Source organism: Haliotis rubra, unplaced genomic scaffold, assembly GCF_003918875.1.
Source record: "Haliotis rubra isolate DU_JTF1 unplaced genomic scaffold, ASM391887v1 Scf537, whole genome shotgun sequence".
Lineage (NCBI taxonomy): Eukaryota > Metazoa > Mollusca > Gastropoda > Lepetellida > Haliotidae > Haliotis > Haliotis rubra.
The window spans coordinates 562753-590397 of NW_025767232.1; the positions used below are offsets into that span (position 1 = coordinate 562753).

Consider the following 27645-nt stretch of genomic DNA (forward strand, 5'->3'; position numbering starts at 1 on the left):
ATTCACACTACAGTTTCACAAGCTGACAGTTTAGATGAAGCTACCAGTGTCTCACAAAACGATTGAAACCGATGTATTTAGGATCACTCATTTTGCTGGCATACAAATTTAACCCAAATGCGAAATGTCAAACACCGTAATCTGCATCGTCAAAAGTCAGTGACTCAATTATCCTCAATCACTGCCATCTCACATTGAATTGCTACATCAGTATGTGTTGCGGCAACCTGCCTGCTTCCTCCGAAAGGAACCTGATAGGAAACCCTTACCTCACAACAAAGGATCACATCTTACAGAAAAACTAAACTTGGTATACAATAAACATTGTTTGTTTGTTGTTTAACGCCACACTACAGCTACACAGCGGTGGCCTGTAAATAATTGAGTCTGGACCAGACAAACCAGTGGTCAACAGCATGAGCATCGATCTACCCAATTGGGATATGATGACATGTGTCAACCAGGTCAGCGAGCCTGACCACCCAATCCTGTTAGTCACCTCTTACAACAAGCGTGGGTTGCTGAAGACCAATTGTAACCCGGATCTTCACAGGTTTCAATGAAACTAAGTTTGTGCACCAATTAAATGACATTACAGAGCACCCGACACAATCAAAAGATTTAGTTCTTCATCTTCTTTTGATAGTGTAGTAGTATGTGTGTGTGTGCCTTTGTTTCTTTGTATCTAAAAAGAGATGAAGTTCAGCAGTGTACAGTAGTACATATATAAAGATAATCTGTATCTGTAATCTCTCCCAGAAGATAAAGCTGAATTGCGTAGGAGGGAAAATCGTGTTGTGTCATTATTTTGTGGATTTCCTTACAGTGATATATGCATATTGCAGTTAACTATTAAATCTACAACCATTGCTAGGCTAACATGGAAGTCATAGACCATGGATTTAATCATCTAAATGTCTCCACAAAACTTTCAACATTAAGTTCTGGCAAGAAGTACAATGAGTAAAATGGATTGCTGCGAAGGACTACAGCAGACAGACACACATACTGACATAAGTCTGCCTGGAACATTGGCCCCAGGACCCCAGCAAGTATGATATAGCTGTAAGAAGGGTGCTTTTTCATAAGCCCTAAATTCTATGAGCTCATCCGTAAGCTGCATAAGCTACCATAAGCTCTATTTATCTCAAAAAAAAACCCAGGAGAGATTTGTCTGTATCATCTGCATCACTGACTCCACAAGCATTGAGAGCTTAATATCCAAAATATAATCCCTGAAACACAAACGATTTACTTTCTTACCTTTAATTCAGCTTGAGCTACTTTTAATTGTTCATTCAAAAGGTTGCATTTTGCAGTTTCTTCTTTCTTCAAGGCTCGTAACTTCTTAAGCTCTGGGCTCCAAAATGTCTTAATGCTGTTCATACTGGAGCTTAATTTCTCCTTGGCTGATTCCAGTTCTTTCTGTAATTTGGCACACTCTTTGTGGTATTCTGAAACCTGCACTTGGAGTTCAAAAATGAGGGAGTTCCTATATTCTGATTGTGATGTTGGGCTTGGAGATAGGTATGGGCCCATTGGGGGAATGTAGTCCCCGTTCCTTTCATTGGATCGAGATCTTCCCACAGAATGCTCACTCCGTTCCAAAGACCGTGCTCCCATGTGAGGGTACTCTCGATCACGATCAAGCGATCGATCACGATTGTAAGTTCGCTTCTCCCTTTCCAATGAACTTTCCTTAAATGACATGTTTGGGGTGGACAGTTGCATGCGGTCAATGTGCCGATCTAACGAACGTTCACCCATCAAAATATGTTCCCTGTCCAGACGATCTAGCGATCTGTCCCTCACGTTAGTTAAACTATTAGTCCTGCTGCTGTGCATAGATGAACCTGGACTGCTTGGCTCCATGGGACTTTTACCTGACAGGGACATACCTGCTATGCCAAGATTTTCAATGATGTATCCCTGGTTTGTGGATCCATAGAGGGAGCTGTAGTTATCCATGGGAAGACTTAGGGGGCTGGTTCGGCTTGTTCCTGGCTGGTATCCCAGAGCCCCTGATCCCGACCCCTCGGACGATGTCCTGCCCCGGACACGACCGAGAGATGCACTTCTCTGCCCAATGTTGCCAGGACTTTTGTCCACATTTAGGTCGCGCTGACCTCCACTTGCTCTACTCATGCTGAGGTTGAGAGCTTGGTCAAACTTGCTTTGCTTGCTCGTAGGTCGACTTGAGCCTTGGTTGAACATGGTTTCTGAGTTGAAGTTATGGTCTCGTCAAAAAAGAAGAATTTTGGAATTCATTACCCAACTTCCTGTCATTCTTCAGTTTAGTCTGCGATCATCATCGTTTCAGAATGCTTTGTATCGTCTTAAAACTAACATTATATTGCTGTGAATGTACTTCAGAGAGATTTTCAAAGCAAATATGATGTGATCATATCGAAATTGACAAGTCCAATGACCTTATTATCATTAATGACTCAATGCACTGCCCGACTTGGAGGCTGCATCGCCATGCCTGGCACCGATTCCATTATTCATGCCATTTTTGGTGTAAACAACACGAAATGAGCGATCCGCGATGTATTGGCTTAATCAAACCTCAAATTAATCCACATGTAGTAATTCCGAAAATGAATAGTTTCCATGCTGTTACGCTGTTTCACCACATCGCCTTTTGTATGATTTGACACTTAGCCCATCGCTCGCTCCGCGACCATCTTCTTTCCTCCCTCCCAAAATGGCAGCATCCTGTTTGTGCTACTATCCGCGTGACTTACTATTATAGATTTCCACAGGCGTCTGCTGAAAGCTTTCCTTCACGAAGAAAGGGATGGGCTTGTTATTTATGTGTTCGCAATTTACAAATGTAAATATCCGAAGTTGTAGATATGTATAGAACCCCTTGTTTGTGACGCACCTTTTTTATGACATTCTCCCTCCTTGCATTGTGTAAACATGTTTAAATATAAATTTATATATATTCACTCTTTGTACTGACTCAGCATTCACCTGATGAAGGAGCAATAATTGGCTCTGAAAAGTCGTGTAAAGAATAAAAAAGAAGTTGTTGTCATGTATTCATTTTGTATAACAGTTGTTCGAGTTTGTGTATCCAGACATTCGATAGAAAGAAAAGAATTAGACTGAAGACATGCCACAAACTAAGTTTGATGACCTAATAATTATATGAGCTATTGTATTGTGCAACTTCACGGATATTGTATTTCTAGTCTGTTAAACCTTTGCCTCTATTATATCTATATTTTATTTTTGTTTTCTTTATTTATCATTTTCACAATATCATTTTATTTGCGATACATTACTGAGAATCTGTTTATGTCTTTGACATTTCCATTTCACGTTTGAGAGTTTACAGCCCTGCACATGTAAATTATTAAAAATTCCAATTATGTATTCATTAGTTTGGCTGAGTTTATACCTGTTTTCTACGTTTCTTTCATCTATCTATATATATATATTGATACTGTTTCAATGCGGATTGAACTGCACTACTGTTTAACGTAAGTGACAAGAGTACGGAGCTCCACACACACACACAACACACACACTATTTCTTCTAACACACACACACACACACCCACACCCACCCCTTGAGATACAAATATATTTCTGCTTGTGTACAGCTAGATATTCCTCTTCAAGTATACGTGTACCTGCTTGTGGCATATTCAAGGATAAGAAAGGACATTTGTTTCTGAAGAAAGTGTATTTGTTGTTTGGCGCAGCACTCCCCAAGAGGAAAATATACTTTCTGATTATACATGTATACTATTGATATTGCAGACTTTTGATATGGCCATCAGGAACTTTGCATTTAATTGTTTTAATCATCTGGGTAAATGAAAAAAAGCAATAACAAGTACGGGGAATTGATCTAGATCAGTGGCCCTTGAAAGTCATACTGAGAAAAAAACGAGTATCCAACATTGGTGATATTAATGAATTAAACATTTATACAGACACATAATTCTTTCTTTCATTCTTATTATTTCTAATAAGGTGTACAGACTCGTATTCTTTGATAGGTAGGTGTACCATGTTAATGGTGATTTTAGATTACACGGGACGGCGAATGGTCCATGTGAATATGTTGTAATGAAACTAGTACCACGAAAGACGTCAGTTTTAAAATCCGGACAAAAGCACTACATTGCAGACGCCGCAGGATGCTCTCGTATAATCGATACAGTTGTCAGTGGCATATCAGATTATTAACAAGATTAAAAGGAAGTTATTTTTTTAAAAATATTAATTATTTTTTTTAAACAAAAGTAATGTCTAAAACAACAGCAATAGCTGAAAAACAGTCATAATGTACCGGGATATAAACACTTGGTATATGTCCTCTGTGTCTTGCATATTTGCAATAACTCTTTGATGCATGTGTGTGTTGATGCATTCTTCTTTTTGTCTGTCATGCTAATGTAATTAATCTTCGTAGTACGTTTTAGTCAACGTAGATCCTTAGCAACTTAAAGAGAATATTAATCATTTTTTAAATAAAATTAATCTCTTAAACAAAAGCAATGGCTGAAAGGGGTCTTCTCGTTTATCCACCACCTATTGTTCTAGGTGGACAAGTCACTGAAGCGGAATAATCCTCAAGACAATAGATGTCCTGAAATTTTGTTCCCTGTGAAATAAGATCCCCTTGAATGTAGTAGTAAAAAAGTAAGTCTTTCTACATTTTTTTATTTCAACAATACATACAATATCAAAATTAACAATACATTCAATATCTATGACAATCCTCAATAGCCTGTTAAATGGGATACTGCATCCCAATATGCATATACATCCATATGGCCAGCCAAGAATTGCTGTTTGATGTTACATAATCTGTTTGTTAAATTGACATATTTAACTTTCTTGGGAGGAGGTTTGGCACCTCCTCTTAATTGCATACATGATGCCTCTACGTAAGATTGTTCTTTTTTCAAGAATTCAATAATCTTGAAGATATTGGGATGGTTTTCTAAACAGGAAAGCTTCCTGTGCCAGCCCTCAACATGATTAGTAGTGCGGGGGCCTTCGGTGGCGAAGTGGTTCCACATGGTCCTGCCATGGTCACCCTCCACCCAGTACGATGTCATATAGTCTGTAAACTGTTCCACCCCAGGAGGTGCATCTTCCAGGGCCTGCCACCACACATCACTCACACAGTCCACTGGTACCAGGGGCAAAGCAATCGCTCGTCTTACAAGACGACCTATGTCCAGGTTGTCCTTATATTCAGTTACCATTCCAAGCTTCTGAACTTTCTCCAAACACTCTGGCTAAAGTGAAAGTAGCAACCCTTTAATATGGCATTTTGAAAAGTCATCTTGATGGCGTTTTGAGCAGCTGACTCAAAATCAGTGAACACACTCACTGGATCAATACAATGTTCTTAGAGGCCGCTACATTCTTCACATTTTCAAAGAAACGTTCATATGTCGACTGCTTTTTATCTGGGAGCAGACCATACACCAAAGGGCACATCTTATTTTGCACAAATGCATGAATGGTGTAAAGCTGGGTGAACACACCAGGGCACTTGTCAAATGTTCCGTCACAGTAGTACACATCTGCTTCGGAGAGAAGTCGCAGGTTCTCGTCAGTCGCGAAGGTCAGGATCTTGTCATGGTCGCCGTGAGAAAACAGCAGGAAGTTGTCATTGGCATGCGTCTTAGTATATGCATCAGGAAGATCTATTGCTGATCTAGTTGCTGGCAGATGGGGGATGTCTTTGGCTCGGGAGCGGTATAGAGCAGGACGTACACTGTCAAAGATGGGCACTTCTGCAATGATGTCAGGATTCATCACTCTCAGACCTAGAACAGAGAAACACAATGTTAAATTCAAAGAAAACTGTTGTAGTATTTTAGTATTTAATAGTAATTAAAAAGTTGCCAAGCATTTATGTTAATATTTACCTGATAACTCCTCCTGATAAAGAGATGGAATTGGTTTGGAATCTTTTCGGACAAGGTCCTTAAGATTGGCCAAGAAAGAATCTACAGCGATTCTATTCTCCACAGATGCATGGTTATGCTGGTCTCTGTAGGACGTGAGAATATTATCTTTGGTGTTAACCGTGGCATGGCAGTTCTTCTGGGCGCAGTTCCAATGGACAGATGTTCTCGTCTTCTTTTAACTACAAACTTGTAATTTTGGAACACTAAGTACTGACCACCTCTACCATTAGGAATAAACTGGACATTAACCTGTTGGTTAGCCATCGTGACTGACCTTAAAGAACCTCATGTACCATTTTATAATCGTGTAATAGTGAAAAGTGTTCACTGAATTAAAAACACAAATAGCATAATCGACACAATTTAATTAAAGTTCACGAACACTGTTCACTGTAACAGGGCAAATCAGCTAATTAGTGTCACCCACCAGGACCAAATTTCAGAGTGAGCAGTGTAATCACTAACCCGTGTCAACTAATCCCATCTAATCCCTTGTCAAAACTAAAGGGTGGTGGATAAGTGAGAATGAACCGGCTGAAACACATTCTTTATTATTAAAAAATCCAATTAATTCATATCCTGTGTGTTTAGTATATTTGTAATGTATGTATTAATTTGTAATGTGGATATTTGTAATGTGTGTGTTAATGCATTCTTCGTTTTGTCTGTCGTGTTAATATAATTAATCTTCGTAGTAGGTTTTACTCAACGTAGCTCCTTGCCATCTGGGAGATGGACAGCACCTGGTCTTCCCTGTCAACATTCGTCCATTGTTACGACAGTAACACGAGAATACAATTGACACAGTAATTGGAAATACAGTAGCTAAAGAAGCAAAAGTCCTGCCACAACTGACATCTGCATAATCCCCGCTCATCAATCCTCCTAATCGGCCCCCTACACCAAGAACAATTGTAACGGCGTGTGCCCACCATTTGGTAAAGTGTACATAGCCTATCTGAAAGACATAGAAAATAAAACGACGTGAGTATTTTGACCCCGCGATTACAAGCGACCGATAATTCTCCAGTTAGTTCAGGAATTTGACTTTAAAGAATACGGTGTCAAATGCGTCATTCGGGGGAATTGTCTAGATGTGTAATCCGTAAATGTGGTATTCTAGCATATTCCAGCAATCAAGTAGGTGTTATGTGTTGTGTACGCTGTGGTATATGGGCCAGGCAGGAGCTCCATCTTGTTAGGTAGGGGTACTTCGGTCATGACATAGATGTACATATAATGTTTACACAAAAATGCAACATTTTAGAAAACATGTAGTCAACACGTTCATAGTGGTATTCAGTCGGTCATGTAGATAGTATAATGTTACACAAACGTTACTTATGATCCTGGTAAAATACATTCTTTTATACACGTACCTGTTCACTCAGTACATTATACGTTTTAATACATCGTATTGAAATCCACATCTGTAATTTGTCCACCGACAATTCGTATTCAGCAATCGTGTAATTAACTGTTTCACTTGTCATTCCAATCATGTAATTAATTTGAAAAATATATCGCCGAAGGGTATTGTCATATGTATATTTCAGTATACCAGATGATCTACCAAATGTTCGCATGTATATTGACTTCAAAACGCAATAATCAAGAGGGGCCAGGCAAACCAGTGGTTGATAGAGCGAGCAGCATATATGTCACAATCAGCTATATGGTCTCTACATGACCGACCGGACCAGAATTTAGTCGGCTCTGCCACAGGCGGCATGACCGCCTCCTTGTTGTAGTGGTTAGAGCGTCCGCCCGGAGAGCGGAAGGTCGCGGGTTCGATCCCCGACCGCGTCATACCAAAAGACGTTAAAATATGGTACTTGTTGGTACCTGCCTGGCGCTCGGCATTAATGGGTACAACAAGGACTGGTCGCCATGGAGTCAGTATACTGTGTCTGAGTGGGGTATTCATGCTTCCCTGCAGCATGGTATCTCAGTGGGCTGGCACTATAAAACCAGCTTCAGTCTGGGCTAGTACAAGCAGCCGCACATACACATACACACGCATGCACGTCGTCATATGAGCGAAATATTCTCAAGCACGACGTTAAACCCAATTTCACCTCACCTCACAGGCGGCATACTGAGGGCCTGTATATATCCTGACCCGGGATCCTGATATAGTATACAGTTGTGACGTTTATCTACAATTGATGATGTTCATCCGGTCTTCAAACCATGCTTGTCATATAAGAGTTCGGTGCCAACGTCATCGATGATCAGTCGTCGCTCATGTGGTTGATTGTTGCGTCAGCGTTTCCTTTGTTTGTTGTTTAAAGCCGCACTGTGCAAGTTTCCAGCTGTATGACGGCAGTCTGTGAATAATCAAGTCTTGACCAAACAATCCGGTAATCAACATCATGGACACGGTTCGGCAATATTGGGCCCAGGACGAATAACCATCTTGAGGGATGGCATCATCAGTTGAAGAATTATATTCCATGACATTTTGTCAATTCCAATGAATGAAATACATTCAGAAAGAATAAAGATACCTTATACCTAGAAACACTATTTTTTGGTCATTTTCCCCGTATTGCCTACAGTTGACTTTTGGTCAAGTTCATTTCAGTAAATTAGAATAGGTCGTAGATTAACTTTGCTTCCTCAACACTGGACCTTATCATGTTGTTTAACGTGTAGGCAGAATGGGACTGTAGGCAGAGGCCTCACCTCATATCGCCTACACCTCATTTCGCCTACACCCTTATCAAAACAAATTTAGGGTTGACTGCACATCACATAAATGCTGTTATACCTTTAGAAAAGTAGACTCTTCCACTAATGAGGTATTCTTCCATTAATTAAAATACTCTTGCAAGCCAGAGATATTACATTCCATTTGCTTATGATGCACTCCTCCAAACCCAATCAGCTGTATAAACATCCCCTCCTTGTTTAAACTACCCCCGTTTTCATTTGTACATCTCTGGCTTCTATGCCTTCCCCCATTGTCTACCCACTGGCTTCATCACCTCTAAGCCCACCCTGTTGTGTTAATTACCTTGTAATCTTCTTTTCTTTACACTCAGTATATATACTTTGCACCTATGTATGTTACATTCCTGCTTGACAACGGTACAAGAATCTGTATCGAAACGTCGCACTCTCGTAATAAAGAAGTTGTTATCCATAAAGTTTGTCAATTTTGATGAGTACTTACTTTGAAATATTCACTCAAAACGTTATGTACTATCACTGGAGACATGCACATTTTGGTGATTTTGACTAACTTTTTACCGTGAATCACATATAAACATGAAATTAACAGGTGAAATAAGTCAAAAGCTATTTTTTATGCGGAGACACATAAAATTACAAATGGTGCACATTTCGTGAGAATAGGTGATAATGCAGACCCTCCGGTTTAATATTGGATATGTTCGGTTTGGTCCGGATCTTGCAATCCAACCAGGCTTCGCGAACCTGTTCCGTTTCCGGTTTCTGAAAATGTGTTATTGTTGATGTTATTGTTTATGAAGTTTTCTCGGATATTATGAAATAAGGACATTTTTTCCCCAAGATTATGACAAGAGGCCAGCTAACCTAGGGAGAATGCAACGTACTGTGGTGTAAATTTGTTCGTCTAAAATGCAGCAGTGGCTTCTTGAACTTGTGAGATTCAAAATGTCAAATCTTCAATGTGGCGGCGGTAAATTCGAATTTAATATGCCTGTCGATCAACGAGAAGCATAAGGAACTTCCTGATGGAGCCCAAACCGGCGTGTTTTGGACAGGTAGAACATATTCTGAGTATATATATTCAGTGTATATGCTGTTAAATTATAATGTGTGAATAGGCTGCCTTATAAGACTAATTCAGGCTGAAGCGGTCGTTATCGGCACAGTTACTACAGATACGTACCCCAATTACGTTTCTGTATACAGATATGTACCCTAAACAAAGTCAAAATACAGAAATGTACCCGGTTCCCTAAAAGGCGGACCAGTCAATATTCCGCAATCCAAAACCAAAACCGCATGTAGTTGTTCTGTTCAACTTATCGCGAGTGGTATTCATATGCATCGCGAAATATCCTTTACTGTGTATTCTCATTAATTACATAACGCAATCAAATGTATCTAATACAACAGCATGACAGTTCTGAGCAAGAATACGACACAATGGGAATGGAATCGTCCTAGGGTACGTTTCTGTATTCTCATTATGGCCAGGGTACATATCTGTATACAGAAACGTACCTGGGGTACATATCTGTAGTACCCGTGCCGACAATGACCCCTTCAGCCTAATTCAGTTCGTGACTTCTGTCCGATTCATGTAACTACACCTTACAGTGAGAATAATTATCATGGTTACTTACGAGCATCATATGTTAATGTAATGTACATGGTTGTTTCGTGAATTCATTTTTTTCTCGTTTAGTGAAAATGTGGTATGTTTAGATTAAATGGTACAGTCTACCTAAACATATGCAAACCCTATGATGCGAGGGCAGTTGGAACAAGTTCATGAATGGATTTCAAAACTTGACATAATAAAATATAGAAGGGAAATAAGGGAATGAAACTGAATGTGAGTTTAAGACTGTCGTATAAAATTTATTTTTCCAAAACTTGACATAATAAAATATAGAAGGGAAATAAGGGAATGAAACTGAATGTGAGTTTAAGACTGTCGTATAAAATTTATTTTTCCATCACAGTCATGTTACAAATGATACAGAATTATCTCCCTTGAGCTACTATGTTATGGCAACATGGCCATGGAAAATTACCTCAGTATATACTGGTACATGGATATGTGGGCAGAGTCCCTGAAGCACACGTAAAAGGACTTTTAGTAACTGGTGGTGTCTTGCTCCTGTGCTCACAGGTGTTCATACCTGATGTAGAAGCATTCTGTATTAATCTGTGGCTTTAACGATAACAGTTAATCAGAACTACAGATAACTTTTTGGGTCATTGAGTTATGTACTGGCTTGTTTTCATCTCAATTTGGTATCCTAATTTTCCGTTGAGTAACCAAATAAATTGTACTCACCTCACTCAAACTCAATTGGGTATTTTGCCATTTTCCATTAATTGTAAAAATATATCAAAGTTTAAATGTTAGTGTTTGTTATTTATATTTGATCTGTTATAGGAGAAATGGTAATAAAGACTGCAAGTTGTTAAATTCATGTCCTGAAATAGAACCTCTCAGTATGCCTCAGTTATTTTATCTATCCATCGGTAGGCAAGCTAAGACTTGATGTTTTTGTGTGTATGCATGTAGGATCACATTATTAGGTATTGAGTATTTACAAAAATTCAATCATACTTGTACGCAATATACTTAATATGAATTGAGTTTTCACATAAATATTTCACATAAATATATGCGTAATTTACGCAGATGCGCAGCTTATCTGTACCTCTGGTTAACGAAGAGACAATATGGCGACAGAATAGGTCTCAGGTCTGTTGTAGTGACATCAGATTGTTGCAGTATGCTGATTTATTGTGTATCCAGTATTTAAATGTGTTGTATTTGAGTGGCAATGCCGTGAATAAAACTAGGGTGGTATGGTTCTTAATGAATGCACCTAGGTGGCGTATATGAAATTCAGATATCTTCTGACAATCATTATTAAATGACCTTAGTGATAAATGAACATCATGAACTCAATGAATACACAGTATGACCTGGAGAAATAGAAAACCGCTTGCATGTAGCCAGAGGGGGGAGAATGACATTCACCATGGTTACTATGTGTATGCATAAGTATTTCCTGTAGGCTGATTTGTACACATACATATTTGTTGTAGGCTGAAGTGTACGTGTGTCTATATTGTAGGCTGAAGTGTACACGTGTGTCTATATTGTAGGCTGAAGTGTACACGTGTCTCTATAGTGTAGGCTGAAGTGTACATGTGTGTCTATATTGTAGGCTGAAGTGTACACGTGTGTCTATATTGTAGGCTGAAGTGTACATGTGTGTGTCTATATTGTAGGCTGAAGTGTGTAGGCTGAAGTGTACACGTGTGTGTCTATATTGTAGGCTGAAGTGTACATGTGTGTCTATATTGTAGGCTGAAGTGTACACGTGTGTCTATATTGTAGGCTGAAGTGTACACATGTGTGTCTATATTGTAGGCTGAAGTGTACACGTGTGTCTATATTGTAGGCTGAAGTGTACACGTGTGTCTATATTGTAGGCTGAAGTGTACACGTGTGTCTATATTGTAGGCTGAAGTACACATGTGTGTCTATATTGTAGGCTGAAGTGTATGTGTCTATATTGTAGGCTGAAGTGTACAGTGTGTGTCTATATTGTAGGCTGAAGTGTACACGTGTGTGTCTATATTGTAGGCTGAAGTGTACATGTGTGTCTGTATGTGTAGGCTGAAGTGTACATGTGTGTCTATATTGTAGGCTGAAGTGTACACGTGTGTCTATATTGTAGGCTGAAGTGTACACGTGTGTCTATATTGTAGGCTGAAGTGTACACGTGTGTCTATATTGTAGGCTGAAGTGTACACGTGTGTCTATATTGTAGGCTGAAGTGTACATGTGTGTCTATATTGTAGGCTGAAGTGTACACGTGTGTCTATATTGTAGGCTGAAGTGTACGTGTGTCTATATTGTAGGCTGAAGTGTACACGTGTGTCTATATTGTAGGCTGAAGTGTACACGTGTGTCTATATTGTAGGCTGAAGTGTACACGTGTGTCTATATTGTAGGCTGAAGTGTACACGTGTGTCTATATTGTAGGCTGAGTTCTCTGATGAGGAACACACCGCCATCCAGAATGCTCTCCGCCAGCGACTTGGCCCAGAATTCATCAGCCAGAGAACAGGTGCAGCTGGACTCAAGGTCAGCATTATTTGTCACCACATGGTCACTGAACAACCCTTTTGTGTCTCATTTGCTGTCTGACCGCCTCCGTGGTGTAGTGGTTAGAGCGTCCGCCTGGAGAGCAGAAGGTCGCTGAGTTCAATCCCCGACAGCGTCATACCAAAACAACGTTAAAATATGGTACTTGTTGGTCCCTGCCTGGGCTTCGGTATTAATGGGTACAACAAGGACTGGTCGGCAGGAGTCAGTATAATGTTTCTGAGTGGGGTATTCATGCTTCACTGCAGCATGGTATCTCAGTGGGCTAGCACTATAAAACCAGCTTCAGTCTGGGCTAGTACAAGCAGCCGCGAGCACATACACACGCATGCACGCCGCCATATGGCGAAATATTCTCAACAAGCACGACGTTAAACCCAATTTCACCTCACCTCATTTGCTGTCTGGCTAGCATGAAACATGCAACATTGGACAGGGGTAGTATTGTGCATATGTGGTACATTTAACAGAACTTGAGGTTTGTCAGTTTCATTCACCTGATTGTTGTTTAACATCACAGTCAGCAATATTCCAGCTATAGTGAGTGAGTGAGTGAGTATGGTTTTACAAGCTATTAGCAATATTCCATCAATATCACAACGGGGAACACCAGAAATGGGCTTCACACTATGTACCCATGTGGGGAATTGAACCTGGGTCTTTGGCGTGATGAGCAAATGCTTTAACCACTTGGCTATAGCTACATGGCTGTGGTCTGTAAATAATTGAAACTGGACCAGACAATCCAGTGATCAACAGCATAAAAGTACTATGAGTATGACATTGAAGGTATAATTAACAGGTTTAATGAATCGGTAATTATCACAATCATGTGTTATGTTTCAGCTTGCCTACATTGAGGGGTGGCGGCTGATCAATCTCACAAATGAGACATTTGGCTTCAATGGTTGGGCACACTCGGTGTCTCACCAGACTGTGGGTAAGCTAAAATAGTAGATGGGATAGGTGACCATGTGACATATCTATAGTGACTGGAAGGAAGGCCACAACGCTTAGATATTTCTAATATCTGGAACTGTAGCAGCCATCATAGCTATGAGATGAAGATTGGATTGGTTGCTGGGAATCTGTCCCATGATTCTTTTGAGACTGTTTTTGTGTCTTTGTTGGTGTATATTATAAGTACAGTGAAACCTGTCTAAACCAGCACCCCACGGGACTGAAAAAAAATGCTCGTTTAGTCAGGGTGCTGCATTAGACAGTGACAATCATTTTCAAACATGGCTGCCATTTACACTCGTCAATATCTTTATCCTTTGATCTTTTGCAATTGTGCAACAAATTATACTGTAAGTTCTTTTTGAGAGGGCCAAGAAAGAGTATTAAAGTCATCAATAAGCTGAGGAAGAGTATCAAAGTCATTGATAAGCTGAAATTTTTTAACAAGTCTTAACTCCAAACGTGCCCGCTTAGCTGGTCTAGCCATCATGAGACATAAAGTGACTGACGAGTCAATAAAACCAATGCCTTTTTATTTACTCTCTGACACATGTCACTCACTTGAAAACAGTTAATGCAACTCCCCAGTGCTTATAAATTCAATTCAGTTCAGTTCAATTCCTACAAGCGTTTGAATCACTGTGCAATCACTACTTCCTTATTATCTAGCGTGACAAGAGGATTAATTAGTGTATTGGATTATGGGTCCTTGATTGGACTGCTCATACCAATGCCGGTTTAGACAGTGTTAATTACAGTTAAAATTGCTTGTTTGGACCGGAAAGCCTTGCCGGAATATGGAATATACAGATGCCGGATTAGACAATAGTTTAATCATCATAATATCGTTGTAAAATGGCAGAACCAAAATTTGATACCGGTTTTGACAGTGTGCATGTGTTGGCAGGTTTCACTGTAATTGTATTGCTTTGTAAACATAATGTTTGCAAAAGTTTCAGTAGAACTAGAAATAGTTTTAATTATTTTAAGATGACATGAAGTTTTAGTATTTAATTTTTTTCTGCAGATTTTGTTGATCATAACAATGGTCGGTTTTATGTTGGCGTCAGCGCGCTCTGGTCAAAGTTCAGCTGAAGGTGAGTGTAAAGTTTGACTCCAGTACTCCACTATCTCACTGTGTGAAGGTTTGACTATACCATAGAAAACAGCATCAGGTGGACCGTCAGCAAACGTTTATAAGTGAAGGATGCATTGGTACTTGAGCAAGTCATATGTTACTCTTCTACAACAATTCTGTCTCATTTCTTTACTACCTTGTTTTGGAAATGTTAGCAAATGAAAACTCACACAAAACATGTATGCTGTGTACCATGAGGACATTGGGTATAGAGTGAGTGAGTGAATCCAGTCTAAGGCCAGCTTGTTTAAACCTACTTATTATGTATAAAACACGAATACAGTATCCTGACTCTGAGCTGACTAATCTTTCTTTTATGCTTGGTAATGAGGCAGTTCGTATTTCCCATTTATAAAATAAACGATTAGTCAAAAGAATTATGTCTGAACATTTAATACACCAAAACTGAAACAAAACAATAAACCCAAGGACAAATCCCCCACACTGCACATTCACCGATAGTGTGAATGATAAGTAAACGTCTGTATAAATGTCTTCCCGATAATGGAAGCAATCTAATTAGCAATTTGAAACTCCAGGCTGGAGCTCTGTATGGACGTCTTTGTCCCTCAACAATATGTCTAACTAACTTACAATGTTAAACTGATTAACGCTGTCGTCAGCTATGACCACGAAATGCACGAGATTTTAAAACCCATGTGCATATATGCATAGCGACGGGTGTATTCGGGGACGCTGACCCAAGCTAAAAACGAAAACATCTATTTCCTTCTGTTCATAGCTCTTAATGATGATCACAGGCAAGGTAACGACAAGTGCCATCTTTTAAAATCTTTTTTCCTGACACATCCTGGGGAAACACCACCCTGTGACAGACTCTCGACACAGTTGACCTGGTCAACCAGGGATGTGGTCAGTGGAATGAGAGCCTTGGTGTAAGAACCTGCTAGTCACTCCTGTATTTTGTCTTTTACTACTGGAGTGAGTGGGGGACTCCGGCCCAAGGCCAGCTTTTCAAACCTGCATACTAGTATGTCAAGGATGGCACATACTAGGGCTGTAACAATGCATCGAACTATCGATGGATTGCAGTTATTGAGTCTCCGATAGCAATTAATCGATGGTAGAAACAAAAAACTATTGATGCATCGATAGTATGTGTGACTATCAATTAGGGGATAACTGTACTGTGTTTGACGAATTGGGGACGTATACCGGTGGTTATATAGCCGCAAATTTAGTTATATCGGCGACGTGGCGAAGCGGAGCCGATATAACGTTAAATTTGGCGGCTATATAACCACCGTATAATGCCCCCAATCATCAAACACAGTACAGTTATCCCCATTCTAAATCAACTCGTTTTACGCTGTTTTTCGTGAAAGAAATGCATTATTTAAACCAGGTCAAAGTTCCTCTAGGTCAAAGGTTAATCATATCACTCCTTCAACTTACACCATCGCCAGAGAAAGTAGTTCCCTTTTCAAACTACACACGTTTATTATGTGCACACAGACTAAATTTGACAATGATGAATAGATCATAGTATTATAGATAAAATGGGCGGTATTATGATGAAACGCCCACTAGTTACAGAAAGGAGAGGCCGCTGATTCCTCAACTTCACGGGCCATTATCAGTTCTGTTGTCAAATGGCGTCATAGCAGGTGGCGTCAGCGCCCATAATGGCGTCATAAACCTTGTTTCATGATCTAACAGTGTTGGGTCAACAGCCCGTTCTTGAGTAAGTTGTTTGAACTTAAAATTAAATTTATGATACGGTTTTGTCTTTTTTAACACAAATTCCACCCATTTTAGCTGGATAGGGGAGTTAATTGACCAATGGCTTCTGCAAATGACAATGTCCTGCGAAACAGCGTTACCCCAATGGTATAGGGATACATTCAAAGGTTTCGGTGAATCGGTTTTCAAATTGCGACATATATGCTGATTATACGGTCGGAAATTTATAGCATTGACCAATCAGAACTCGTGTTACATACTAAGTTGAATTAGAATAGTTTAGTAATTGACTTCCGTTGATAAATGTGCATCGCAAAATACAGGAAGTACCAGATTCATACTCTTTGATTTAGAGTTATCTGCCCCTGGATGTTACCTGTTTACTGTTTACTTGATCTTTGTTTCAAGTTTCTTGTCAGGTACACTTTTGGTATTTTTGTGCATCTCTCCCAACACAGTGTTTGGGGTAATTTTGTACTAAACATGTGTATGGAGTGTCAGGTACCATCTTGTATTAAACATGTGTATGATGTGTGTCAAGGATGGCGTGTACCATGAGGATATCGGGTATGGAGTGAGTGAGGGACTCGGTCTAAAGCCATCTTGTACTAAACATGTGTATGATGTGTGTCAAGGATGGCGTGTACCATGAGGATATCGGGTATGGAGTGAGTGAGGTACTCCAGTCTAAGGCCATCTTGTACTAAACATGTGTATATGATGTATGTGTCAGGAGGCAAGCGTGTACCATGAGGATATCGGGTATGGAGTGAGTGAGGCACTCCGGTCTAAGGCCATATTGTACTAAACATGTGTATGATGTATGTCAAGGATGGCGTGTACCATGAGGACATCGGGTATGGAGTGAGTGAGGGACTCCGGTCTAAGGCCATCTTGTACTAAACATGTGTATGTCAAGGATGGCGTGTACCATGAGGACATCGGGTATGGAGTGAGTGAGGGACTCGGTCTAAAGCCATCTTGTACTAAACATGTGTATGATGTCAAGGATGCGTGTACCATGAGGATATATCGGGATGGAGTGAGGAGGGACTCCAGTCTAAAGGCCATCTTGTACTAAACATGTGTATGATGTATCTCAAGGATGGCGTGTACCATGAGGACATCGGGTATGGAGTGAGTGAGGGACTCCGGTCTAAGGCCATCTTGTACTAAACATGTGTATGATGTATGTCAAGGATGGCGTGTACCATGAGGACATATCGGGTATGGAGTGAGTGAGGGACTCCAGTCTAAGGCCATCTTGTACTAAACATGTGTATGATGTATGTCAAGGATGGCGTGTACCATGAGGATATATCGGGTATGGAGTGAGTGAGGGACTCCGGTCTAAGGCCATCTTGTACTAAACATGTGTATGATGTATGTCAAGGATGGCGTGTACCATGAGGACATCGGGTATGGAGTGAGTGAGGGACTCCGGTCTAAGGCCATCTTGTACTAAACATGTGTATGATGTATCTCAAGGATGGCGTGTACCATGAGGACATCGGGTATGGAGTGAGTGAGGGACTCCGGTCTAAGGCCATCTTGTACTAAACATGTGTATGATGTATCTCAAGGATGGCGTGTACCATGAGGACATCGGGTATGGAGTGAGTGAGGGACTCCGGTCTAAGGCCCTGTCCCTTGAGAAGGCCAGGAAGGAAGCTGTCACTGATGGACTGAAGCGAGCTCTCAAGTCAGTAACATTTTCTACACATTGTTGAGCATGTTGAATACTTGTCTTTCATTTCTAACTGGTTTTCATTTAATTACAAATGCATGTATAGGTGTCCTCTGATGTTTAAACTTGACCTGCCCACACTTTTAAGTGGAACAAAAATGTTTGTAGGTCATATCTCCTCTCAATTCTGTTACATCAGCCATTTTAATTGCCAATTAATAAAATATTTTTCTCATGTTCCACAATTGATACATTCTCTGTTAGTCACAAAAAAGAATTCTGGACAGCTGACATTGTATTAAATATCGGAGTACTGTGTATGGTAGTTGTGTTCTCCCTGTGTCACTTTTGTTTTCAAACTGAAAATATAATTTAATATCTCATTGCCAGAATAAATGTGTCCAAGAAGTAAAAAAAAATGTTTATAACGTTATTTGAATACTATGACAGAAGATAGCTGTTTTGTGGCACAGGTTACAGAATTTAATATCCATTTCGGTCTTTAAGAACCTGGAGTGAGTGAGTGAACATAGTTTTACGCTGCTCTTAGCAATATTCCAGCAATATCATGGTGGGGAACACCAGAAATGGGCTTCACACATTGTACCCATGTGGGGAATCAAACTTGGATCTTCAGCATGACGAGCTGATGCTTTATCCATTAAGCTACCTCACCACCCAAACCGAACCTGGATTATATAACACATGAATTTGTTGAAGCTCACTTGAGGAATTCTTTTGAGATAGCATTATGACAAGAAAACTTTTCATACAGGCTTGTGAATATTGCACTCTAAGTTTGTGACGTGTGGATAATATAAGCTCCGAAATCATCCAAACATTCTCCTGTTAGAGCCAATCCTCACATACTGCAGCCATCAAACTTGCATGTAAGCATGTGCTCTATGTCTGAACTGCACTGTACAGGATAGGTGTACTGACTACCGAACAGTTATCGCCATATTACAGTGGTATTTACAAAATTATTCTGCCGTTCGTTACATAAGTGAAGCAAAATTAATTATGATACTTAATTAGCTATTCGCCGATGTGAAAAGCCCATTCACTGCCGCTGGTCGTGTTTCCCGGCGGAAGGGAATCACGGCAGTACATATAAATGTTTTCTCACAACTAACTGTAACTGTTATCTCCATTCAGAATTTCTCCTGCCATTCGTGAAATAATATCTTTTTATATCATACCGTAACCTCGAATAATTGATTATGTGACTATTTGAGTGTTTATTTTAAGTAGATTCATAGGGAACTTAAACTTGCTATTCTGTGTATATAGATCATGTGACATCCCCCCAACCAAGTTAATAAACATTTATAGGGTTCATACCTTTATCTTTAATTTTTTCTTATGTTACTTACCGTGCAGAATTTTCTTTTGCTGTCCTTTATTATTGTCTACTACCGTGGGGAAAAGTGTGATACTGATGTGTTGGCGATAACTGTTATGCGGCGATAACTGTTCGCCAGCCAGTATACTAATATCTGACACATGTGTGACATGGTGATATATATGAATCTCTCCCAGTCCTAACTTTACGAAAAGTACTTTAGGATATATGATATATACTTTTTTTTACTTTTGTTGCCATGTTAAATCAAGTTGTTGTTTCTGTCTGCAGGAGTTTTGGTAACTGTATGGGCAACTGCCTCGGAGACAAGGAGTACCTAAAGTGTATCGGTCGAACCCCTAAACCTGTAAGTGTGTCAGTCCAGCCCCTTAACCTGTCAGGGTATCAGTCAAACCTGGACCTATGGGTGCAACAGTCCAGCCCCTTAACCTGTCAGGGTATCAGTCCAACCTGGACCTATGGGTGCAACAGTCCAGCCCCTTAACCTGTCAGGGTATCAGTCAAACCTGGACCTATGGGTGCAACAGTCCAGCCCCTTAACCTGTCAGGGTATCAGTCAAACCTGGACCTATGGGTGCAACAGTCCAGCCCCTTAACCTGTCAGGGTATCAGTCAAACCTGGACCTATGGGTGCAACAGTCCAGCCCCTTAACCTGTCAGGGTATCAGTCAAACCTGGACCTATGGGTGCAACAGTCCAGTCCCCCTTAACCTGTCAGGGTATCAGTCAAACCTGGACCTATGGGTGCAACAGTCCAGCCCCTTAACCTGTCAGGGTATCAGTCAAACCTGGACCTATGGGTGCAACAGTCCAGCCCCTTAACCTGTCAGGGTATCAGTCAAACCTGGACCTATGGGTGCAACAGTCCAGCCCCTTAACCTGTCAGGGTATCAGTCAAACCTGGACCTATGGGTGCAACAGTCCAGCCCCTTAACCTGTCAGGGTATCAGTCAGACCTGGACCAATGGGTGCAACAGTCCAGCCCCTTAACCTTTTAAGTGTATTTGTCTACCTCTGAGGGGCGATGTCAGGGGTAGCCTAGTGGTTAAAGCGTTGGCTCGTAACCGTCCGAAGACCGACCAATGGGTGGTTCGATTCCCACATGGGCACAATGTGTTAAGCCCATTTCTGGTGTCCCCCGCCGTGATATTGCTGGAATATTGCTAAAAGCGGCGTAAAACTAAACTCAGTCAGTCAGTCAGTCAGTCTACCTCCGAAACTGTGTATCAGTCCAGCCTGATATCTATAAATGTGTCAGTCAAAACCCACACCTGAGTGTCAGTCCATCCACTAAATCTGTAAAAGTTCCATGCTAGCCTTGAAATCAATCAATAAGTCCAGCCAATAACCTTTAACTTAGTGTGTGTTGTTGTGTTTTATTTGACATATGTATGCTACTTTCAGCCCCCAGAAGTGTACAAAGTAGAAGATATGAAGCATCAGACAATTGACAAGTCTATTGCAAAGTCTTGGAAGAGGCCAACATTTCCGCGCCCATATCCATATGGAGTGAACAGACCAGGGACCAGCATAACCACGGCCTCTAGACCTGATCCTTCTAGTGAGCCACCGGCCGGGATGGTGCCTATCCCAGCAATGGCGGCCAGAGCTGACCCTGCCAGTGAGCTCCCAGACAGGGTGGTACTGAGCACCAAGTCCGGGGCTGGGAAGGATGAGGTTCATACCTCGTTCAACATGGATGATGACGATGTTGCAGCAGTTTGTGCTGTTACTGATGGCAAGAATGTCGAAGCTTATGATGCCGGGCATGTCAGTGAGGGTGAACAGAACAAGGTCAAGGGTGAATCACAGATGGTTACCATGGAAACTGAGACCAAAGTGGATGGGACTTACGTCAGCACTTCAGTGCTGGTGGAGCAGATGCTAGCTAAAGGGTATGTATGTTTGAGTAGGACAGAAACCTGCTTCTCTTGCACTTTGTACAAATCAGTTTGTCTGGTGTTGGATAAGGGTGTCTGTATGACCTTTATGTCCCTGGAATTTCCTGCTTCCAGCCTGCAGAAGTTACTAGTGATCACCCCTCAAACAGAATCCTGAAGGGGATAGCTCAAGTTTGTGTCTTTCCAGTTGGTCGTTAATAAACAGAGGAAGATGCTACATGGAGCCAGACACAATTAGCCTGACTTCTTCCTGGAAGACTTTAACAAGTTTTGATGTTTTTTATATTATTCCTCAACCTGCACCTGTATGGATTCATGGTTACAGTAGGCCCCTGGCACACTTTGCAGGTCATACAGAGTTACCTGATAGAGTTATCAGGCTCTGTGACCTTGTTGCATTGCGTTGTACCTTGACTTGATAATGAGTCCTTTGCTCAAAATATCAATCACTGGATTATCTGGTCCTGATTCTGTTATATACAGGCCACTGTTATACAGGTGGAATATTAACACCGGCTGAATGTGCCATTGTGAAGTTGGTAAACAGGTATATAAGTAAGTTATATAAAGATATCCTACTTTGAAGGGGAACAAACGTGTTTGCAGGAACTACAGGAATGAGGAGGAGCGAGCACGGCAGGAGCGCATTCTTCGGCAGAAGCTGAAGCAGCAGGAGTTTCAGGCCAAGCTGAAGCACAAACACTCCGGTGGAGAGAAGGAAAACGGTAACAGCATCTGAATAGGAAAACTTAGTCTGTTATAACCATTTGGAAGTGGGTAGAACATGAAGCATGTTTATCCCTGACAAGTTTTTCCAACATATTTTCTTCCAATATAACTTGGTATCATGAACAACAAACCAACCAACCTTACAAACAATAAAGAAATCAGATGCTTGACTGGCATTTGAGAAGATGCTATTCTAGATGAACATAGTGATTTTTCTGGGTTACATCTTCTTTTTATTCTTGAGTACAACAAGCCCTGAAACGTTGCACTCAAGAATAAAATGAAGATGTAACCCAGAAAAAATCTCTATGTTCAATAAAGTAATTGTTATTCATAAGCATTCAGGAAAACTTTGGTTAAGACTTCATATAGAAAACCAAATGTTTGGACATTTCCAGCCATCTGTACTTTAAAGAATCATTACACGTCTTTCTTGTCTGATGCTTGCCATCTTTTGTGACATGTCCTTCACCCTCACAGCCACAAGTCCCCGAACCAGACGTGCATCCAAAGTGACTGCAGCTGCAACATCCCCCAGCCTGGGTCCCCGGTAGCAACATCTACACCAGCACCTCTGTCCCGCAAATCTGTGGAGAACAAGGATCTACAGTGCAAACTTCCAACTGGACCAGCACCACTGTTGGCAGAGGAGGACTTTGGTAAGCTGCTTGGTGTCTCGTATAGCAGTCTAGAGACTGGTGGTCTTATGGTGGGGTGTGTTTGTTTCAGATGAGATCGAGGTGTGGAGCCAGGTGGTCTTATGATGGGGTGTGTTTGTTTCAGATGGGATCGAGGTGTGGAGCCAGGTGGTCTTATGGTGGGGTGTGTTTGTTTCAGATGAGATCGAGGTGTGGAGCCAGGTGGTCTTATGATGGGGTGTGTTTGTTTCAGATGAGATCGCCAGGTGGTCTTATGGTGTGGAGTTTCATGGTGGTCTTATGTTGGGGTGTGTTTGTTTCAGATGAGATCGAGGTGTGGAGCCAGGTGGTCTTATGATGGGGTGTGTTTGTTTCAGATGGGATTGAGGTGTGGAGCCAGGTGGTCTTATGTTGGGGTGTGTGTTTGTTTCAGATGAGATCGAGGTGTGGAGCCAGGTGGTCTTATGATGGGGTGTGTTTGTTTCAGATGAGATCGAGGTGTGGAGCCAGGTGGTCTTATGATGGGGTGTGTTTGTTTCAGATGAGATCTAGGTGTTGAGCCAGGTGGTCTTATGTTGGGGTGTGTTTGTTCCAGATGAGATGAAGGTGTGGAGCCAGGTGGTCTTATGTTGGGGTGTGTTTGTTTCAGATGAGATCGAGGTGTGGAGCCAGGTGGTCTTATGATGGGGTGTGTTTGTTTCAGATGAGATCTGGATGTGGAGCCAATTAGTCTTATGTTGGGTGTGTTTGTTTCAGATGAGATCGAGGTGTGGAGCCAGGAAGTCTTATGTTGGGGTGTGTTTGTTTCAGATGAGATCAGGGTGTGGAGCCAATTAGTCTTATGTTGGGGTGTGTTTGTTTCAGATGACATCAGGGTGTGGAGCCAGGTAGTCTTATATTGGGGTGTGTTTGTTTCAGATGAGATCGAGTTGTGGAGCCAGGTGGTCTTATGTTAGGGTGTGTTTGTTTCAGATGAGATCAGGGTGTGGAGAGCCATGTCTTGGGTTGTGTTTGTTTCAGATGAGATCGAGGTGTGGAGCCAGGTGGTCTTATGTTGGGGTGTGTTTGTTTCAGATGAGATCGAGGTGTGGAGCCAGGTAGTCTTATGTTGGGGTGTGTTTGTTTCAGATGAGATCGAGTGTGGAGCCAGGTGTTTTAATGTTGGGAAGTGTTTGTTTCAGATGAGATCGAGGTGTGGAGCCAGGTAGTCTTATGTTTGTTTCAGATGGGAGTGTTTGTTTCAGATGAGATCGAGGTGTGGAGCCAGGTAGTCTTATGATACGGTGTGTTTGTTTCAGATGAGATCGAGGTGTGGAGCCAGGTGCTTTAAATGTTGGGATGTGTTTGTTTCAGATGAGATCGAGGTGTGGAGCCAGGTGGTGTACCCTGACAACCTGGAGGAGCTGAACAACAGGAAGTCAGCAGGTAAGTCTCAGCAGAATAATACAACAGCATAACAGGATGTAGTGATCTGGCCTTGATACGGCAAAACGATTGGGCTAGTCACCTGCTGCCTGTATTTGTGCTGAGGGTTTGGTTCTGTGTGGATATACCAGGCTGTTGTCATGCACCTACCCTGTTGGGGGTCGAGGATAGATAGTCAGTTCTTGTTACAAAAGGGGTTGTGGGGTAGTCCAGTGGTTAAAACATCCACTCATCATGCCAAAGGCCCTTGTTCAATTCCCACATGGGCACAATGTGTGAAACCCATTTCTTTTCTCTCTCGCTGTTATGTTGCTGGAATGTTGGTAAAGGCAGCGTAAAACCATACTCACTCACTCCTACCTGGTCATGTTTTTATTTAAGTGGGTTACACTGTCACCTTCTCTATTTCCAGACGAAAACAGACCCAAAAGAAAGAGACTGTCTAGTGAACATGTGTCCTGACGACCATCAGTCATACAGGCGGGACAAGAATGACTCTTCCCTCTCACTGCTATGAATCACCGTGACACAGCAATGGGAGAGGAAGAGTGACCTTCCCTGTATTCACTGATCATCCACAAGTGTCACAGATATGAGAGGGGAATGGAGAGCTCTAGAAACCTCACCAAACAGTGTTAGTGTAATGATCGCTATGTTAAGTTTATTGTATAAATGTCTGTGTGATTCTTTGAGGCAATAAACTGATATTGTGACTGTGTTGATATCATACACAGCCACTGGTCAAAGATCAAGCCACTTGTTAAGGCTAAAGGTCAGGGTCCGTAATCACCACCACAGCATGACTTTAAAAGATGCTCTGATATTGGCCAATAGATAAGTTTAACGTCTTATAAACTCAGGTTCGACATTGTTTAAAATGTTTAAAGCAAATGATGTTATGTGGATTCCTTGATATTCTGCTTTCTTTGTTACAGTGTTATCATATATATTGATTGAAATTCTCTTTTCATGCATTTTATCTTGTACAGGTTGATTTTAATTATCTCAGAAGTCAATTTGTGGCTCAGCACACTTCATTCTTATGTATATATTGTGTATATATATGTGTATAAATGCATGCGATACTTTAGTGAGTGAGTGAGTTTAGTTTTACGCCGAATTCAGCAATATTCCAGCTATATGGCAGTGGTCTGTAAATAATCGAGTCTGGACCAGACAATCCAGTGATCAACAGCATGAGCATCGATCTGCGCAATTGGGAACTGATGACATGTGTCAACCAAGTCAGCGAGCCTGACCACCTGATCCCGTTAGTCACCTCTTACAACAAGCATGGGTTACTGAAGATTCATTCTAACCCGGACCTTCACGGGTCTGCGATACTTTAACATGTTTAATAAACAATATACCGGGTTCTACTGGGATAACTGAAAGTTATCAGACCCATTTAAATGCATATTGCTGTCTGTATAATTCCTTCTGTATTGATGGTGTATTTGACAACCACTATTTGAAAACCACTATTAAATATCCTGTGTGATACATTGATCACAACATGGACAGATGGAAGCATGAGTGTTCTTCCAGTTTAGCTATGTGGGGATTTAAGGATGAACACAATACACTGGAAGCTGTCTAAACCAGCACTCGTTGGGGACTGAAGAAATAATCTGGTTTAGACAGAGCGTGCGGATTGTAGAGCTGACACAGTTACCTACGACTAAAACTGAACCAGTCTTGTCACTCTCATATACAGTGTTGTATCATGTGGTTCTCTCAATTACTGCACACATTGACAATAAAGATTTGAGCTCATATTCACAGCTTCGACTGCTGGCCACGTCCTGGATAAGACAATGCTGATTGCTTTATAAACACTTATTCGGGCGGGTCATTTCATGCTGATATCTAGATATTGCAGAGCTTTTAAATAATGATTAATGTACTAGCCACAGATGGGACTCATATTTTATGCTGGTGTAACAGTATAGTATACCCTAGGCCAAACTATACCTGGGGTTAAAGCGGCCTAGGCTAGAATATACCCTGGGTATATTATGGCCTTGGCCAATTCATGCCTCACAGGACAGATTACACCCCCAGAATAGCCCAACTAAGGTATACCTGGGTTAAGGTGGACTAGGCCAGATTATACCCGGGTATATTATGGCCTAGACCAACCTATACTCCAGGTTTAAATTGGCCTAGGCCAGTTCATTCTGTCAAAGCCTTGTTACACAAGAGGGATATATTCTGGCCTGGAGGGGCATAGGCTACCTAGGCTGTTTTAAACACTGGGTATAGTTTGGCCTTGAACAGTTTTTTTCTCGGGGTATACTCTGTATATGATCATAATTACTATGATCATAATTATGATCATAATTGCTACTGCCAAAACCGAAGGTTTGTTGCAGAGGGTATGCATTCAACCCTGTTTGTGTGTGTATGTGTGTATTTATGTGTTAGTATCTTTACTCAAAAACTATGAGATGGATTTCAATGAAACTTACTGGATCTCTGGGGTATGTCCCCAGGACAAATCAATTAGATGTTGAAGAAAGTATACTCTTCAAAAAAAGAAACGCAAAAGCAAAATATTATTCAGTTATGTAAATCAACGAAAATAAATGGTACAGCATTGAAATTATGTAGAGCAATACATTGGTATCTGGTGCACATTTCACAAGAATGGTAGTCATCATAGTCGTTACTGCTGTCCACGAGGTGACGTTGGACCTTGTATGACCACCTCTTACTGTTAGAACTGCATGACACCTTCATTGACACAGATTGAATCAGTTGTTGGATGTTTCGTTGTGGAATCCTTCTCCATTCCTCCGCAGCATACTGAACAACAGTTACTGTTAAAGCCTCAATTTCTGATTACGACGTTGAAGTACACATTTATTTATCGGATCCCACAAGTAATCAATTGGTTTCAGATCCGGGGATCTGGAGGGCCAGGGAAGGACACTGATGTTGTTATTGGCCAGGTAGCCCACTGTAGCACGTGCTGTGTGAGGTCTGGCGTTGTCCTGTTGCTACAGCTCCCTTTGGCGGTCGACAAGGCGATGCACGTGAGGACAGAGTATTTGGTCGATATATCGAGTGGTCTTAAGAATGCCTTGGACAAGCAACAATGAGCAACGAGCAGGTGTATGAGATGCTTTTTATATGAAAGGGGAAGCCCACATCATCACACCATCTCCACCAAATCTGTCCACTTGCCTGCTGCAGTTGGATGCAAAACGTTCATTGCGTGGTCTGCAGACACGTCTTCCGTCACGTCGCTTGAGGGGATACCACGATTCATCACTGAACTATATGTGCCT

The 27645-nt window shown here is 41.2% G+C and overlaps 2 protein-coding genes across 2 annotated transcripts in view; one reads left to right on the forward strand and one right to left on the reverse strand.

Moving 5' to 3' along the window:
• Positions 1–2703, reverse strand: part of LOC124253252 (ERC protein 2-like) — a 69784-nt gene extending 67081 nt beyond the window's left edge. The window contains exon 1 of the mRNA XM_046686992.1: positions 1264–2703. Coding sequence (XP_046542948.1) covers positions 1264–2214 — 951 coding nt within the window. The 5' untranslated portion in view covers positions 2215–2703. The remainder of the gene's footprint in view (positions 1–1263) is intronic.
• Positions 2704–9406: 6703 nt separating this feature from the next.
• On the forward strand, positions 9407–25460 carry LOC124253253 (DNA repair and recombination protein rhm52-like). Its single transcript, XM_046686994.1, is given in 13 exon segments — positions 9407–9700; positions 12682–12783; positions 13651–13744; positions 14792–14835; positions 14838–14861; positions 18190–18308; positions 19930–20005; positions 21064–21554; positions 22167–22285; positions 22635–22644; positions 22770–22948; positions 24281–24352; positions 24765–25460. Coding segments are annotated over 13 exon segments (1410 nt in total). The 5' UTR covers positions 9407–9670; the 3' UTR covers positions 24815–25460.
• Positions 25461–27645: the final 2185 nt, after the last annotated feature.